At 46.2% G+C, this 18,994-nt stretch overlaps 1 protein-coding gene across 1 annotated transcript in view; it reads right to left on the bottom strand.

The window, feature by feature from the left end:
- The window catches only part of GRIK4 (glutamate ionotropic receptor kainate type subunit 4), a 1,066,812-nt gene that overhangs the window by 98,747 nt on the left and 949,071 nt on the right, over positions 1 to 18,994 (bottom strand). The window contains exons 11-12 of the mRNA XM_069224875.1: positions 5,992 to 6,099; positions 4,797 to 5,000 (exon numbers count right to left, since the gene is read on the bottom strand). Of these exons, the coding sequence (XP_069080976.1) occupies positions 4,797 to 5,000; positions 5,992 to 6,099 (312 nt within the window). The remainder of the gene's footprint in view (positions 1 to 4,796; positions 5,001 to 5,991; positions 6,100 to 18,994) is intronic.

Raw genomic sequence — 18,994 nt, 5'->3', positions numbered from 1 at the left:
AGTGTAACTTGTGAACTGCAAGTAACAAAAGGATCTCTATGACAAAAGGAGTAATTCACTAAGCTATCCACAGAAAAAAAACTGTTCTATGACCTGCATAGTACATGTTCTTTGCAGCAGGCACATTAACCATCTTTGCTACTTTATAAGGTGCCAAAACTGCCATGAGACAAAACTCAAATCTCTCTCCAGCAGAAATATTAACTACCGGAGTTAGCTTCACATTTTTATTGTTGTCTGAAAACTGCTGGACAAAAAAGAAATTTGAACTTGAATTTGTAGAGTGTGTGAGTACTTGAGGGTGTCTTGGCGCTAAAGAGTAAGGGACGTGCTAGGATTAAAAGCACAGTGGTCAAAGGAGGCACGAGAACAGCCATGAATCAGCACTTTATGAAGAGATTCGATTGGCTTCAAAGCTGAAGAAGCACTTTATTCCACAACTGACAGGTGGTATAAACAAAACTGCCACCGCCCCAGGAAGCTTTTTTTCTCTTGGGGACAAAAACATGAAAGGCTGCTGCGGATCTCAAATTTCTAGAAGGATTATACCACGTGATTTTGTTTGCAAGGCGGGTGAGTCTGATGCTGTACAAAGCCTTATGAGCTAAACAAAGGGACATATTTATACTCCATTTGCGCCGGAATTGCGTCGTTTTTTTTGACGCAATTTCGACGCAAAACTAACTCCATATTTATACTTTGGCGTTAGATGCGTCTAGCGCCAAAGTCCATGGAGTTTGCGTCATTTTTTAGCTTGGACACCTACTTTGCGTTAATGAGATGCAAGGTAGGCGTTCCCGTCTAAAAAATCGACTCCGAGGCATGTGCGTCGGATTTATACTCCCGGGCAAAATTCACGCCCGGGAGTGGTCGGGTCAAAAAAAATGACGTACGGCCGCTTTTGTGCCGTTTTTTAGCGCCTGCAAAAGGCAGGCGTTAAGGGACCTGTGGGCTCTGAAGGAGCCCAGAGGTGCCCTCCCATGCCCCCAGGGACACCCCCTGTCACCCTTGCCCACCCCAGGAGGACACCCAAGGCTGGAGGGACCCATCCCAGGGACATTAAGGTAAGTTCAGGTAAGTGTTTTTTTTTTTTTTTGTGGCATGGGGGGCCTGATTTGTGCCCCCCTACATGCCACTATGCCCAATGACCATGCCCAGGGGACAGAAGTCCCCTGGGCATGGCCATTGGGCAAGGGGGCATGACTCCTGTCTTTGCTAAGACAGGAGTCATTTCTATGGGGGTTGGGAGTCGAAAAAAATGGCGCAAATCGGGTTGAGGTGAAAAAATTGCCTCAACCTGACTTGCCCCATTTCTTGACGCCCAAGCCCCATATCCCCCTACGCCGGCGCTGCCTGGTGTACGTCGTTTTTTTCCACGCACACCAGGCAGCGCCGGCTGCTAACGCCGGCTAACGTCATTGATTAAATACGGCGCCCGCATGGCGCTTCAGAATGGCGTTAGCCGGCGCTAATTTTTTTGACGCAAAACTGCTTTAGCGCAGTTTTGCGTCAAAAAGTATAAATATGGCCCAAAGTGCTTTAAAGCCGACCCTCTTTTTCATCAGAAGCCAGTGAAATTCAGTCAAAACTTTTACACCAATGAAAATTTAGGACTTTTTTTTAAAGGCGGCAGCTGCATTCTGTAACATCTGAAGCTTACTGAGTGCTAATTGTCGAATGCCCATGTAAAGAGCATTACAATAGTAAATTTTATGACAATACAAGAGAAATGACTACCGATTTTTGCTACTGAGAGGGGATTAACTGCAACACCTTCCTAAGGGACTTGAGCAATAAGAAGCAAGATGATGTTAGCTATCTTGCACCCGAAAAGATAGGTCAGTATCAAAAATTGTCCGTAGGTTTTTTACTTCAGAAAAAGGGGTTGGCAGTAAACCCAGCGTCTGTGGCCACCATGGGTGATCCCAGAAGGTGGTATCTTTTCCAAAAACAAGGACCTCTGTGTTTTTTCAGAATTTAATTTCAAACAGTTAGAGGTCATCCCATTGGTGATGTCCTTCATACAGTTATTGACTCTCTTGACAGCATCCTCAACACTGCTATGAATAGAAACCATAATTTGTGTGTCATTAGCATAAGCCACAGTAGCTAAAAAAGGAACTTTTCAGCAGGTGCTTTTAAACCCATAAGTTATTTCTAAACACATCATTGTCCCAGCTCAACGTCAGGTAAAGTTGGACAGGTCGCCCTGTGTTAAAGCCAGCCCTGCATGGAAAGCATGTTGGTGTTAGTCACAGTTCTGTGCTGGACAACATTGAAGTAGGCAGGTAATAAAATAAACTGAACCCAAGTGCCCTAGCCCAAGCAAAGGATGATTGCCTTATGCTCAACTAAGGTGAATCTCTTACAAGGACATGTCTGCAAAGGAGCAGTGTTAACTTCTGAGTACTTAAGGCCATACCCTAGACCAATGCCGTTCACTGTTCCAGCTGTACTGTATTTGCTAGAAAGACCTTGAAAGTTACTCTGCAAATACTGTCTACAAGAGGGGTAGAGACCTCAACAGGTATGAAACATGTTTCTGGGGCTTAATGTTAAGAGTGTTTGGTTGACAACCTTTTTAGACACAAAAAAGGAGTTATTGATGGAAAAAGATGTCAGGCCTCTGAGACTTTTGATATGAGGCTGGTTAACCAACAAGTTATGAAAACACCTTCCCTTCATCTCATTCACGGATCAGTTAAATGTCATCCTTTTTGTGTAAATTCTGGTTGCCTCTTTCCATCTTCAAAACAACTCCCTTAAAAAGTAGACCAACATAGAAGCATCCAATATAAAGAGCTAAAAGCCAAACAACTACATATCTTCTATATTGTAGCCAGAAACTGAAAAATATGTGTGTTTGGTAAACCAGGTTTTCAGCTGTAGTACTCCAGGTTTGCAAATACTTTCATGCAGTTTCTTGAGAGTGTTGAAATGTAACCAAAATCACATTTCATAAGCTCTATATGTACCTTTGGGAGCCTATAGTTTGGAAATTTAGTTCATGTCCTTCACTCCCTTCTAATATGTGATTACGCTATTGAATTTCAGTTACATCGACTGTACGTACATTTTTTTATGTGGGTGTCCCGATCACCTGCTGTTGATCCAGCCCATCCGGACCTGCATTGGACACTGCTGCTCTAAGGTGATGCTAAGCATCTGAGTTGAGTTAGTAAGACATAGAGCCGCCCTCCCAAAGAGTGGTGCTGTGATAAAGGGGCACTCACTTTCACAATACCTCTGGCTCCAAGTCCCCCTACCAAAACAACTTCTCATCTTGACTTGTGAATGCTTAAGTTGTGCATATGGAGAGAGCCAGATAACTACTAAATAGCAGTGGCTCAAAATGTATCTTAAAGGTGCAGCTCCAACTGCATGGACGTCAATAAGGGGTCACTAGGGGTCGCAGATGCGACCCCTGCCTCGCCCCTTTGCAACCTCTGGCACTGCATTGTGACCCTTTGCCTCAGAGGTGGCAAAATGAGTGCCTGTAACACAGGGGCAGCTCGTCCTATGGATGTCAGTTGGGGCTCCGCGTTCATGATTTTCTGTCAATGTTTTCATTACACAAATAGTAAATGATATTATTCACTATTTGTGTAAAAAAGGAATACAATTTGCTGAATATGACCCTATCTTTCAGCTAAAGTAAATAAAAAATGCTTCAAAATGCATGTGGCATGCATGTGTGTGCATGTGCATGGACGTCAATTCACCGAAATGTCAGGGATAGCGGAAATGACATCAAACACCCTTTCACCTGTAATTTCACTCACACATATACTAACACACAAATTCACACTTAAATATTCTCTATCACATAAACACACTCTTACCCACAAGCACGCACACAACAGGAAGGGCATATTCCAGCTAATTGTACTCCATCTTTACTACATTCATAATGAATAATATGTTATTATTCACTGTAAGTGTAATTAAAAAAGCCGACAGAAAACAAATAGAGTGGAGCTCCAGCTGACATCCATAAGGACGATCTGCCTCCCCCAGCTGACATCCATAAGGACGAGCTGCCACTGTGTTCCTGGCACTGAATTTGCCACCTCTGAGGAGAAGTGTGGCTCAATGGTTAAAGTGGCAGACCCTGATGCAGAAATCTGGCCTGGGACCAGGGTTCCATTCCCACCTTGGCGGGTCTTGGGCTCAATTTCCTCGGACCTGATAATTCTCGCATCGGTGCCTAATCTGATTCGTGGGTCCCACTCTGTAACTCTGGGCAATAGCTTGCTTAATCTCCACAACGGCCCCAACAGCGCTGGGATGCCTGGCTTCACCTTGGAGGTTGCCCAGGAGTGGGCACCTCACAGGGAAAAGCCAGGAGGGGTTCCACAGCGTTATGCGTACAGCGCCTTGAGACCCTAACGGGTGAGTAGTGCGCTATACAAGTACGAAGTTTACAGGGTTCACAAAAACAGCGGCGGGAGTAGCAAAGGGCCAGCCTGGCGACCCCTAAATGACGTCCATGTGTTCGTACGTGTGTGTGTGTCACAGTAAAGATCAAATGGCATGTGAGCCCACTGCCTCTGCTTGGCATTTAGGTGAATTGACGCCCACGTCTAGCTGCTCCCCCTACATGCATTGCTGAGGGTGGTGGAGAGCGCGCCCTAACAAAATGTGCACGTCATGAATCGTTTCCTTCCTGCTTTTGAATCATGCCCACTCTTGCTGTGCGGACCACCCCATTACTCTCGGGCCGAGTTAGCGCTCTGTAAGTATTGGTGCGTAACAGACGTAAGTACTGCTCTCGCAGCTGCGCCAGGGTCACTTACCCGGGTGATCAGCTCTCCCACCATGCCAGTCCAGCTGCCGTTGGCCTCGGGCACGCCGTACACTCCGTCTGCCACCAGCCGGATCTCATAGTTGAAGCGCAGGATCTCGGCCAGCTCCTGCAGCATGTCCACGCAGAAGCCCTCGTAGCGCTCGTTGCCCTGCAGGCCCTGCTGGTTCCCCTTGAGCATCAAGTACGGGTTTTCCTGCGGAGAAACTGGGATGCGTCACTTTCACTTTCTCTAGGGTTTGCGCTCTCCAACCAACCTCACTTGCACCTCTCGCCATCACGCACCCGAGTCCTTAACACAACACTCGATGTTCTGCTGGAGGTCGGCTTCCCCTTTTGCAATACAGTCAGAAATGCTAAAATAATTAGTGCTGACAATTTATTTTGCTGGAAATTCCACTTTGGCTGGTTGTTTTTTTAAAATCATTTTCGCTCCCGAAGCCAAACGTGTCAGATCACTTTGAGATCTGTGGTACACTCCTCCAGGGGCCAAAAATCTCATTTAAATTTTATGGAAGCATAAAAGATTTGAATGTATAAAATAAAATTAGAGCTTCAAATAAACATAAACAAGAAAAAGTAGAATTAAACATTAATAGGAAGAAAGAGGAGGAAAACAAAAGTGGCTGAATTGGACCATAAAATGAGGACGCCGTGACCTGAGACACTTGCAGAGGTCCAGTCCCGGTATTCGGAGTCAGCTTAGCCTATAGTGGAACTAATGTAAGTCCTGGCAAGCCAGTGCCTCTGGAAGAACAGTCATCTGGGACAGAGTCAGGCGCTTTCATTGACATGTGATTGGCCCTTCACCTCCTAGCTGATGTCTGAAAGGTAACAGCGTGTCATGGATGCTCAAATTTATGCTTATAGACCAGTGGCAGCCTTTTCGCTTCTCCGCTCTCTCCAAAGAGCTTCCCACCCTTCACAGAGAGGGTCTCCACGGCCTGCATTCAGGATGTAAACACAGTGGCAGAATGTCCTGCTCCAGTGACTGCTACGAGAGTCCTCCAGCTGCTGCGGAGACCAGCAAATGTCACAGCACATTTCCGCATGAATCATCGACACAGCATTAATCTGCATTGTCAGGAGTTCTTCGCTCGGCTGTAATGAGAGGTCCCTGACACACTGAGTGGTCGAAGGATTAGGGCAATTACACCAGAAGGCTTCCCTGAGGAGCCCACACTTACCAAGATGGTGGTGACGATCAGCGTAGTGTTGAACAGGCTTTCTGAGATGTTGGAGGAGAAGACGCTTGTGTCCATGGTCAACCGGTCGGACACGTGCCACTGGCCGATCTACACAGGAATATATTTATTTACAGAAGAGCAGGTGAGATCATAAACAGCAGAAGCTACAACGAGGTCAAATCTGATAAAAAACGCAAGAGCACAACATAACAAGCATCCATGAGGGACCGAGGGTCCCGCTATCAATCTGATCAGAACAGAACATACGAGTAATCCGAGATATAGTACATGAGATCCTGTAATCCCTGTATAATAACCTATCCTTATAGTGGCATATATAGCTGCCTGTAACTAAGAAATGATGTCCACACTCAACTGTATTAACTTATTACAGTTGAGTTCTGACATCACAATACCTGCTTCCGGAACCAGCAGCAGGGGTTAAAGTCATGCCCTAAGTATAATTATAATAGCAATTTAAACAAATCAAATGGGAACTGGCTTTACTTTGGACTGATATGTTTTCCTAAAATGAAAGGCGTTCAGCAGAAGGGAGATATTTATTTTAATATGTTTATGGTTTTCCACACTATAGTTATTTACTGGAAAGATGGAATCTTTTTAATATGACTTGCATGAAACCGAATCTATATCTTCTGGCAAAACCATAACTGCCTTTTAATGTGATACTTTTCACAGTACATGTTCTGCCTCTTTTTCTGTTTGTAATGAACATTAAAGAACAGGACCTAAAGGTTTTAATTAGTTTGTTGGAAAAGTGATGTAGCGACCAAATATCATAGGGAACAGACTACATTTTGTCATACAATAAAGGATATTGCAAATCACCTTGGAGTTCCATGACCTTATAAAGGAAATGGCCTGCCACCTCATTTCTCTTAATGGTTATGGACCTCCTTGGTGACTTGCAATAACCTTATGATATACACCAAGAGGTACTTTATCACATATATACAGTATTACATACATAGCAGCAAACAGATATCAAAGACTACTGACCAGGGAGAAGCCCAACATTCAACGCAATTGAAACTTCAATGATCAATGGGTGGAAGACTAAATCTATCAATGAAATCTATAGGAAAATCCACAGCACAAGGAAGAATTACATATGACATATAATAGGTATATTCCATTCAAAGCAAAACAGCGCTGCATAAAATCATATACCTAATACTAGAGGGATATGCTTATAACCAACAGCTAAAGGTGCCCCACTCAACATTAAGACCTCATCAGCTCTCGCCTACTTGGAAAACAGATGCCAGGCTAATGGCGGATGGTGTGCTTTACCAGGGGTAATTAGCAACAATAGCAGTAAGAAAATAATTTCCATAACATTGACAGGATAGGCCTTACCCTCTGCTACTGACCAAGGTGCAATCTTACATCAGACTTTCACCAAATTCTTCAACACACAGAAAATTAATGTCTCTATTACTTACATGTAGTTTAACTACTCCAATTCCATCTTCCTGATCCCAGGTCTTACAAGCGTGGTGTGTGCACCTCTCAGAGAGGCATTCACTGTTCACCTAACTGATGGCCTGGATACTTGAGATGGGAGACTGCGCTTCCAACCCAGGCACTATGTCCCAAAATCTGCTGAACTTAAACTCATGATTAAGCTCCCTACAGACAAAGCCATAGGTCCACTTCAGGAGGTTGGGAGGGATGTACGGAATGGCAGGAGGAAGGTGAAATTAGAGTAATAAGATTACCAGTAATTAATTGAAGCATTGCCTCCTCATTCAGTTACTCATACCAGTCCCTACTGAAATGAATCTGAACACAGGAAGATATATGCAACATCCAAAGAAAGTGCAACACTGGAAATCCTAGTTACACACGTGTAAACGAAAAAAGTGTAAACAGCCCCACCAACAGGTAATTTAAATGACAACACATGATAACAGTCTCCCCACCACCAGAACCCACCTCCACCAGGTAGTGGGAACATGTCAGAGGGAGAAGCCCTGAAGCAGCACCACAGGAAGCATGCCAGTCTAAGGAAGTGACAGCCTATGGGGAAAAAATAGAAAATAACACAACGCAATCTTCCAATAAGACAAGATGGAGAAGAGAACACCCAGAGGAAGGGGACCCCAAATGAACAGGTAAGGCCTGTGAGAATGAGCAGGGACCGTCAGGGATTCCAGCTTCTTCCTCAATGAGGGAAGGTGAGGAATATCTAAAAGAGGACTGCTAGAGACAGAGGCTGATGAGACACTAACCCCACATATTAAACCTGAAAGTTGAAGGTATTTGAGAGGCATAGGAGAAGAATAAAAAAATGATGTGATGTGGAGGAAATCAGAGCATCTAGTACCCTGCAAAAGAAAGGAGTTGCGGAAGGTGAATCACACCTGCAGTAGCCAGTGCACACCCTCCAAGACAATGCACACCAACACCCAATGAATCAGACTCAGGAAATAGGACAAGGGAGGAAAGACAAAAAAGGAGGCTCCATTTTCGAAGGGAGAGAAAACTGACAAACTCATGTGAACCCAGGCCTGGGAACTAGTGCAACAGCGAGGAAGAAATGCAATGGTTCAAAAAGAAAACAGGGCCAGGGGAGGGAGAATCAATCACTCTGTTTAAGGTAGCCAACACTTCTCAGAGTGTACAGAATTCAAGACAGGAGAGGAAAGCCTGGCAAAGTTGTTCACAAGCACATTAACCACATGGAGGAAGAACCAGCAAAAAGTGCCTCTCAGCACATTAATCACTACAGGCAATATCTGCTGACTCAAAATGATGGGAGTCCAGTCCAAAAGCAAATTCAGCTGGCCACTGCTGCATGGTCTTAGGACTTGAGAACACCTAATGGGCCATAGAGGTCAGGGATACATTGTCAGCAACCTAACACTCCACAACCCAGACCTGTAAAGAAATCACAGAGGCCAAGAGAGCCAGGCAGGCCCTCCACACTTTTGACCAATCCAAGTTCGAGGTCGGACAACAGCTTGCATCCAACATCAGGCCTGAAGAATATGCAGGAAAGAAAACGGGCTCCGAAATGGTCAGTTGAACCTCACTGGGACACCCTTACCACCACAACCTCCTTTGGACAAGGACGTCAGTGAGAGAGGAGCAATGAGCAGCATGCTACCCGGCCCCATCGATGGATGTTGTGACACAAAATGAGCCCCAAAGCAGTCTAAAGAACAACAAAGCAGTGCATATGAAAGGCAGCCACAGGAACCTCAAAAACATATACCCCCTTGATGGTCCAGGGGGACAGAATGCACATGAAACAACTGAGGTGGATGGATGCCCAGTGAGACGAACCATCCAAGAAAGGAGCCAATACTAACAGGAAGACATTGGGTGTGGACTTTGGCGAGAAAGGTAAGACCTGGATTATACATGAGGAAAGATGTAGGAAATGAAGGCACTGGAAGTGACAGATCAAATTAATAGATACATCTTGCAGATCCAAGGAACCCTTAAATACGGTACCAGCACAACTGAAACGAGAATCCATAAGTCAATACTGGTGAAAAAAAATCAGCAAGACACACTGCTAGACAGACCAAACATCTATTGACAGTCAACAAGGATCTCACAACCACAAATGCAAAAAGAAACCTACCCAGCATCCCCTAGAAAAATGGCACTGAGAAGAACACCCACATGAACAGAAGAACCTCTGCGGGCTTGGATCACTGCCCTGCTGAGGCTAGTTAAAAGGGCAAGAGTTGGCCAATGACTGGAAATGGAAGGGATTGTGGAAGTTTATCTGAGATCCCAGGTGCCAGACTGTGAAGACCTGGTAAACTAACACTGATGACTGCACAAACAGCAAAGATTGTGAACAACCTTCGAGCAAGAGCCCAGTGCATTAGGGAAAGCCAGAAACATCAAGTAGGTATGGAAGAAGGTCTCAGAGAGCATGCTGGGATGGACCCTTGAAGTTGAGGGTGAGAAGAAGGACTCCATTGAGAGGAAAAGGAAAAACATTTAATGTAAGCAGAAGCAGGCAGAACAGACATCTTCAAGGCAAGAAGGGCAGAATATCACTAGGCCCTGGGAAGCCCAATTAAACAAGGTGACCGAAGGCAGACCAAACAGCTCAGCGTCCAGTAGGGAGAGCTTCATGATGGCTGCCATCATAGTGCAATGTAGAGCAATATCTATTCCTCGATGGGTCAGTGTAGGAAGTGCCACTAGTCAAGGCAGAAAAGACCACCATGATGGACACAACAAACCTATTCAGACAGCTGCAGAAGTTTGTTTGAGCTGGTGTAACTGGCAGATCATGAATGGAGGAACAGGAACCCAACCACAATGCAACAGTAGCAATAGACTCCAACAGTAGGGGGTAACTGAAGGGAAATCTCAATAGGTTAACCTAACCGGTGCAACAGATTGCCATTGCGACATCACTAGGGGAAGCAGCCTAGAATGCCATGAAGCCAAAGAAACAAAATGGTAGTAGAGCAAGGACCAGTCGCCCGATGAATTGGACAATAGGATCAGGGATCAGGGGGAAAGTAATCAGAAGAACCAAACGGTAAAAAAGGTGAGGGCAACCACACAAGCAACAGCCACAAGACTCCTTACCATTGGCCACGCCAGTTCTAATAGGCCTTGCAAAAGTAGCAAGCCAAAGCTTCAACAAATCCACCAAATGTAAGGACCACTCATATAGAGAAGGGCAGAAGAAGAATCATCTCCTGTAAATAATGTCATGCACTAGAGAGACCTATGAAACATCTTTCCTGTGAACTGATCATCAAATTGAAAAGGACCATGACAAAAGCGGGGCTTGAAGCTGTATTCGATTTTCTGGTTCTGCCAGTAACTGCTGCCATATCATGAGCTATAGAGAGCCATAGACATCAACACTAGTCCACATGGACTATTAGTTGCCTCCAAAGCATAGGTCCATGAAGCTGACTAAAGTGATGAAGACGTGCATGTCAGAGCCAGATTGGAGAATACATTGCATGATTGGGAGAGAGCTGAAAAGTGCTAAATCTACTAAGATATGGCACTCTTCAGTTCTCTTCCTATGCTGGCACACCTGAGGCTAAGTAGCGCAAACGCAGTCACCTTTGCATCATGATGAAAGGGTGCCCGAGTTACAGGTAGGTTTGTTTTTGTGCAGAAAAGGGCTCCCTTTCTGCATAAAAAACAGTCTTCAGATGCATATTTCTATTTCTATATGAGCTGCAGAATGCAGCACATGTGAAATAAAGATATTTGTCTTTGCTACATGTCACTTGAGAAGGTGTACCATTGTGACACATTCCCAGGTGTACTAGGTTTAGTAAATCTGGGCATGCACCGAAATCCATTTATGGATGCATGGGAATGCCCATGCTCCACCCATAGAACATCTTCCCAAAGGAAGGTAACGCCAGGCAACACTATGCACTGCGTTGCGTTACTTAGTATTTACCAAACCATGCAAAGTGGCTTTGTAGCTCTTAGCAAATACCAAATATGATTTTATATCGGAGCTACACCACAAAAGTGACTCAAACCTGACGCAAAATTACAGTAAATCTGCACCCTAAATACCCATCCATGAACTCTCTGCCAAGGGCACAACAGGGAGGTTTCACAATCACAAAAACATGACTATCAGTGGGGTGAACTCTGGGATACAGTGTCTCGAGTGTAGATGTGAAACCTCCTATCATAAGGACTAAGATCATTTGCCTGCCTGGCGGATTCACACACCTTACGTCAGCATGAACTTAGATGAGGAAGTGTTTGAGAATCTAACATATCTAATACTGAGGATATACCTTATGCAAACACTAAGGCACAGCGTAATTTTACACATCTATTGCCGGAGGGAGATACCTGATTCCCAGTCCTAAACACAGGGAGCAACCTCACACCCCACTTTAAGAACTCGTCCCATGCGACAACGCTGGTAGAATCATTGACATGATTGTAGTACAGAGTTGCAAAGGAATGAGCAGTAACTAGAGCCAAAGAGTATAAAACTGAAGCTCAAGATTATTCCATATAAAACCCATGACCTCTTCAATACAAGGCATCTCTCCGACTACCAGAGAAGACTACATTCTAGAATCATGCAACAGTGACACAGGCATTACATACAACAAATCTACAAAGGAATCATGCAGAAGTGACATAATAACATTCTACAACTTTAGCTAACTGTAAGGAAATGCCTCCTTGGCATGGTTGCCCCCTGACTTTTTGCCTTTGCTGATGCTATGTTTACAATTGAAAGTGTGCTGAGGCCTGCTAACCAGGCCCCAGCACCAGTGTTCTTTCCCTAACCTGTACTTTTGTATCCACAATTGGCAGACCCTGGCATCCAGATAAGTCCCTTGTAACTGGTACTTCTAGTACCAAGGGCCCTGATGCCAAGGAAGGTCTCTAAGGGCTGCAGCATGTCTTATGCCACCCTGGAGACCTCTCACTCAGCACAGACACCCTGCTTGCCAGCTTGTGTGTGCTAGTGAGGACAAAACGAGTAAGTCGACATGGCACTCCCCTCAGGGTGCCATGCCAGCCTCTCACTGCCTATGCAGTATAGGTAAGACACCCCTCTAGCAGGCCTTACAGCCCTAAGGCAGGGTGCACTATACCATAGGTGAGGGTACCAGTGCATGAGCATGGTACCCCTACAGTGTCTAAACAAAACCTTAGACATTGTAAGTGCAGGGTAGCCATAAGAGTATATGGTCTGGGAGTTTGTCAAACACGAACTCCACAGCACCATAATGGCTACACTAAAAACTGGGAAGTTTGGTATCAAACTTCTCAGCACAATAAATGCACACTGATGCCAGTGTACATTTTATTGTAAAATACACCCCAGAGGGCACCTTAGAGGTGCCCCCTGAAACTTAACCGACTATCTGTGTAGGCTGACTAGTTTTAGCAGCCTGCCACAAACCGAGACATGTTGCTGGCCCCATGGGGAGAGTGCCTTTGTCACTCTGAGGCCAGTAACAAAGCCTGCACTGGGTGGAGATGCTAACGCAGCCCCAGGCAGGAATTGTCACACCTGGCGGTGAGCCTCAAAGGCTCACCTCCTTTGTGCCAACCCAGCAGGACACTCCAGCTAGTGGAGTTGCCCGCCCCCTCCGGCCAGGCCCCACTTTTTGGCGGCAAGGCCGGAGAAAATAATGAGAAAAACAAGGAGGAGTCACTGGCCAGTCAGGACAGCCCCTAAGGTGTCCTGAGCTGAAGTGACTCTAACTTTTAGAAATCCTCCATCTTGCAGATGGGGGATTCCCCCAATAGGGTTAGGATTGTGACCCCCTCCCCTTGGGAGGAGGCACAAAGAGGGTGTACCCACCCTCAGGGCTAGTAGCCATTGGCTACTAACCCCCCAGACCTAAACACGCCCTTAAATTTAGTATTTAAGGGCTACCCTGAACCCTAGAAAATTAGATTCCTGCAACTACAAGAAGAAGGACTGCCTAGCTGAAAAACCCCTGCAGAGGAAGACCAGAAGACGACAACTGCCTTGGCTCCAGAAACTCACCGGCCTGTCTCCTGCCTTCCAAAGATCCTGCTCCAGCGACGCCTTCCAAAGGGACCAGCGACCTCGACATCCTCTGCGGACTGCCCCTGCTTCGAAAAGACAAGAAACTCCCGAGGACAGCGGACCTGCTCCAAGAAAAGCTGCAACTTTGTTTCCAGCAGCTTTAAAGAACCCTGCAAGCTCCCCGCAAGAAGCGTGAGACTTGCAACACTGCACCCGGCGACCCCGACTCGGCTGGTGGAGATCCAACACCTCAGGAGGGACCCCAGGACTACTCTGATACTGTGAGTACCAAAACCTGTCCCCCCTGAGCCCCCACAGCGCCGCCTGCAGAGGGAATCCCGAGGCTTCCCCTGACCGCGACTCTTTGCATCCAAAGTCCCGACGCCTGGGAGAGACCCTGCACCCGCAGCCCCCAAGACCTGAAGGACCGGACTTTCACTGGAGAAGTGACCCCCAGGAGTCCCTCTCCCTTGCCCAAGTGGAGGTTTCCCCGAGGAATCCCCCCCTTGCCTGCCTGCAGCGCTGAAGAGATCCCGAGATCTCTCATAGACTAACATTGCGAACCCGACGCCAGTTTCTACACTGCACCCGGCCGCCCCCGCGCTGCTGAGGGTGAAATTTCTGTGTGGGCTTGTGTCCCCCCCGGTGCCCTACAAAACCCCCCTGGTCTGCCCTCCGAAGACGCGGGTACTTACCTGCAAGCAGACCGGAACCGGGGCACCCCCTCTCTCCATTCTAGCCTATGTGTTTTGGGCACCACTTTGAACTCTGCACCTGACCGGCCCTGAGCTGCTGGTGTGATGACTTTGGGGTTGCTCTGAACCCCCAACGGTGGGCTACCTTGGACCAAGAACTAAGCCCTGTAAGTGTCTTACTTACCTGGTTAACCTAACAAATACTTACCTCCCCTAGGAACTGTGAAAATTGCACTAAGTGTCCACTTTTAAAACAGCTATTTGTGAATAACTTGAAAAGTATACATGCAATTTTGATGATTTGAAGTTCCTAAAGTACTTACCTGCAATACCTTTCGAATGAGATATTACATGTAGAATTTGAACCTGTGGTTCTTAAAATAAACTAAGAAAAGATATTTTTCTATACAAAAACCTATTGGCTGGATTTGTCTCTGAGTGTGTGTACCTCATTTATTGTCTATGTGTATGTACAACAAATGCTTAACACTACTCCTTGGATAAGCCTACTGCTCGACCACACTACCACAAAATAGAGCATTAGTATTATCTCTTTTTGCCACTATCTTACCTCTAAGGGGAACCCTTGGACTCTGTGCATGCTATTCCTTACTTTGAAATAGCACATACAGAGCCAACTTCCTACATTGGTGGATCAGCGGTGGGGTACAAGACTTTGCATTTGCTGGACTACTCAGCCAATACCTGATCACACGACAAATTCCAAAATTGTCATTAGAAATTCATTTTTGCAATTTAAAATTTTTCTAAATTCTTAAAAGTCCTGCTAGGGCCTTGTGTGTTAAGTCCCTGTTTAGCATTGTCTTTTAGAGTTTAAAAGTTTGTTAAAAGTTTGAAATTAGATTCTAGAAACAGTTTTAGATTCTTTAAAAAGTATTCCAACTCTTAGCAGAATAATGTCTGATACAGAGATGCAGGTGGTGGAACTCGACACCACACCTTACCTCCATCTTAAGATGAGGGAGCTAAGGTCTCTCTGTAATATAAAGAAAATAACCATTGGCTCCAGACCTACCAAAATTCAGCTCCAGGAGCTGTTGGCAGAGTTTGAAAAAGCCAACCCCTCTGATGATGACATCACAGAGGAAGAAATTAGTGACTTGGAGGCCAATGTCCCTCCTCCAGTCCTAAATAGGGAGAACAGGACCCCTCAAGTCCTGTCTCCAACTGTGTTAGTCAGAAATAGTGAGTCCCTCACAGGAGGGTCCCACATTTCTGAAATCACTGAGGATGCTCTCAGTGAAGATGACCTCCTGTTAGCCAGGATGGCCAAAAGATTGGCTTTAGAGAGACAGCTCCTAGCCATAGAAAGGGAAAGACAAGAGATGGGCCTAGGACCCATCAATGGTGGCAGCAATATAAATAGGGTCAGAGATTCTCCTGACATGTTAAAAATCCCCAAAGGGATTGTGACAAAATTTGAAGATGGTGATGACATCACCAAGTGGTTCACAGCTTTTGAGAGGGCTTGTGTAACCAGAAAAGTGAACAGATCTCACTGGGGTGCTCTCCTTTGGGAAATGTTCACTGGAAAGTGTAGGGATAGACTCCTCACACTCTCTGGAAAAGATGCAGAATCTTATGACCTCATGAAGGGTACCCTGATTGAGGGCTTTGGATTCTCCACTGAGGAGTACAGGATTAGGTTCAGGGGGGCTCAAAAATCCTCGAGCCAGACCTGGGTTGACTTTGTTGACTACTCAGTGAAAACACTAGATGGTTGGATTCAAGGCAGTGGTGTAAGTAATTATGATGGGCTGTACAATTTATTTGTGAAAGAACACCTGTTAAGTAATTGTTTCAATGATAAACTGCATCAGCATCTGGTAGACCTAGGACCAATTTCTCCCCAAGAATTGGGAAAGAAGGCGGACCATTGGGTCAAGACAAGGGTGTCCAAGACTTCAACAGGGGGTGACCAAAAGAAAGGGGTCACAAAGACTCCCCAGGGGAAGGGTGATGAGACAACCAAAACTAAAAATAGTAAAGAGTCTTCTACAGGCCCCCAAAAACCTGCACAGGAGGGTGGGCCCAGAGCCTCTTCACAAAACAATGGGTACAAGGGTAAAAACTTTGATCCCAAAAAGGCCTGGTGTCATAGCTGTAAACAGCATGGACACCAAACTGGAGACAAGGCCTGTCCCAAGAAAGGTTCCACTCCAAACTCCCATCCAGGTAACACTGGTATGGCTAGTCTCCAAGTGGGATCAACAGTGTGCCCAGAGCAAATCAGGGTCCACACTGAAGCTACTCTAGTTTCTGAGGGTGGGGTGGATTTAGCCACACTAGCTGTCTGGCCGCCTAACATGCAAAAATACAGACAGCAACTCTTAATTAATGGGACTAGAATAGAGGGCCTGAGGGATACAGGTGCCAGTGTCACCATGGTGACAGAGAAACTGGTTTCCCCTGGCCAATACCTGACTGGGAAAACTTACACAGTCACCAACGCTGACAATCAGAGAAAAGTACATCCCATGGCAATGGTTACTTTAGAATGGGGAGGGGTCAATGGCCTGAAACAGGTGGTGGTCTCCTCAAATATCCCAGTGGACTGTCTGCTTGGAAATGACCTGGAGTCCTCAGCATGGGCTGAGGTAGAACTAAAAACCCATGCAGCAATGCTGGGTATCCCTGAACTGGTGTGTGTGAAAACAAGAGCACAGTGCAAGGCACAGGGTGAACAAGTAGAGCTGGAGTCTGGAAGAATGGCCCAGCCTACCAAGAGAACAGGAAAGTCAGTTGGGAAACCAACTACAACACAGCAAAAGAAAGGGAACCTCTCTTCTCAGGAAGAAGTTCTGCCCTCTGAGGGAACTGAGCCTTTGGAGCTTGAACCTTATCAGGTTGAGCTCTTAGGCCCAGGGGGACCCTCAAGGGAGGAGCTGTGTAAGGGACAAGACACCTGTCCCTCTCTTGAAGGCCTTAGGCAGCAAGCTGCTGAAGAGTCCAAAGGCAAGAAAAATGGAACGCATAGGGTCTATTGGGAAGATGGACTCCTGTACACTGAGGCCAGAGACCCCAAACCTGGTGCCACTAGGAGAGTGGTAGTGCCTCAGCTGTTCAGGAAGTTCATCCTAACATTGGCCCATGACATTCCCCTTGCTGGACATTTGGGACAAACCAAGACGTGGGAGAGGTTAGTCAACCACTTCTACTGGCCCAATATGTCCAACATGGTTAAGGAGTTTTGCCTCTCCTGTCCCACCTGTCAAGCCAGTGGTAAGACAGGTGGACATCCAAAGGCCCCCCTCATTCCACTTCCAGTGGTGGGGGTTCCCTTTGAAAGAGTGGGTGTGGACATAGTTGGTCCACTGGAACCTCCCACAGCCTCAGGAAATATGTATATCCTGGTAGTAGTGGATCATGCTACCCGGTATCCTGAAGCTATTCCCCTTAGGTCGACTACTGCCCCTGCAGTAGCCAAGGCCCTCATTGGTATCTTTACCAGAGTGGGTTTCCCTAAGGAGGTGGTGTCTGACAGAGGTACCAACTTCATGTCAGCATACCTAAAGCACATGTGGAATGAGTGTGGGGTGACTTATAAATTCACTACACCATACCATCCACAAACTAATGGCTTAGTTGAGAGATTCAACAAGACATTAAAGGGCATGATCATGGGGCTCCCAGAAAAACTCAAAAGGAGATGGGATGTCCTCTTACCATGCCTGCTTTTCGCTTACAGAGAGGTGCCACAGAAGGGAGTAGGATTCTCACCCTTTGAACTTCTGTTTGGTCATCCTGTAAGGGGACCACTTGCCCTTGTTAAAGAAGGCTGGGAGAGACCTCTCCATGAGCCTAAACAGGACATAGTGGACTATGTACTTGGCCTTCGCTCTAGAATGGCAGAGTACATGGAAAAGGCAACCAAAAACCTTGAGGCCAGCCAACAGCTCCAGAAGTTTTGGTATGACCAAAAGGCTGCACTGGTTGAGTTCCAACCAGGGCAGAAAGTCTGGGTTCTGGAGCCTGTGGCTCCCAGGGCACTCCAGGACAAATGGAGTGGCCCTTACCCAGTACTAGAAAGGAAGAGTCAGGTCACCTACCTGGTGGACCTGGGCACAAGCAGGAGCCCCAAGAGGGTGATCCATGTGAACCGCCTTAAGCTCTTCCATGACCGGGCTGATGTCAATCTGTTGATGGTAACAGATGAGGATCAGGAGGCAGAGAGTGAACCTCTCCCTGATCTTCTGTCATCAGACCCAAAAGATGGCACAGTAGATGGAGTGATCTACTCAGACACCCTCTCTGGCCAACAGCAAGCTGATTGTAGGAGAGTCCTACAACAGTTTCCTGAACTCTTCTCCTTAACCCCTGGTCAGACACACCTGTGTACCCATGATGTGGACACAGGAGACAGCATGCCTGTCAAGAACAAAATCTTTAGACAATCTGACCATGTTAAAGAAAGCATCAAGGTGGAAGTCCACAAGATGCTGGAATTGGGAGTAATTGAGCGCTCTGACAGCCCCTGGGCTAGCCCAGTGGTCTTAGTCCCCAAACCTCACACCAAAGATGGAAAGAAAGAGATGAGGTTTTGTGTGGACTACAGAGGGCTCAATTCTGTCACCAAGACAGATGCTCATCCAATTCCAAGAGCTGATGAGCTCATAGACAAATTAGGTGCTGCCAAATTCTTAAGTACCTTTGACTTGACAGCAGGGTACTGGCAAATAAAAATGGCACCTGGAGCAAAAGAGAAAACAGCATTCTCCACACCTGATGGGCATTATCAGTTTACTGTTATGCCCTTTGGTTTAAAGAATGCCCCTGCCAC

Source organism: Pleurodeles waltl, chromosome 3_1, assembly GCF_031143425.1.
Source record: "Pleurodeles waltl isolate 20211129_DDA chromosome 3_1, aPleWal1.hap1.20221129, whole genome shotgun sequence".
Lineage (NCBI taxonomy): Eukaryota > Metazoa > Chordata > Amphibia > Caudata > Salamandridae > Pleurodeles > Pleurodeles waltl.
The sequence above is the reverse complement of the archived record's forward strand: the minus strand, read 5'-3'. Positions and strand labels throughout refer to the sequence as shown.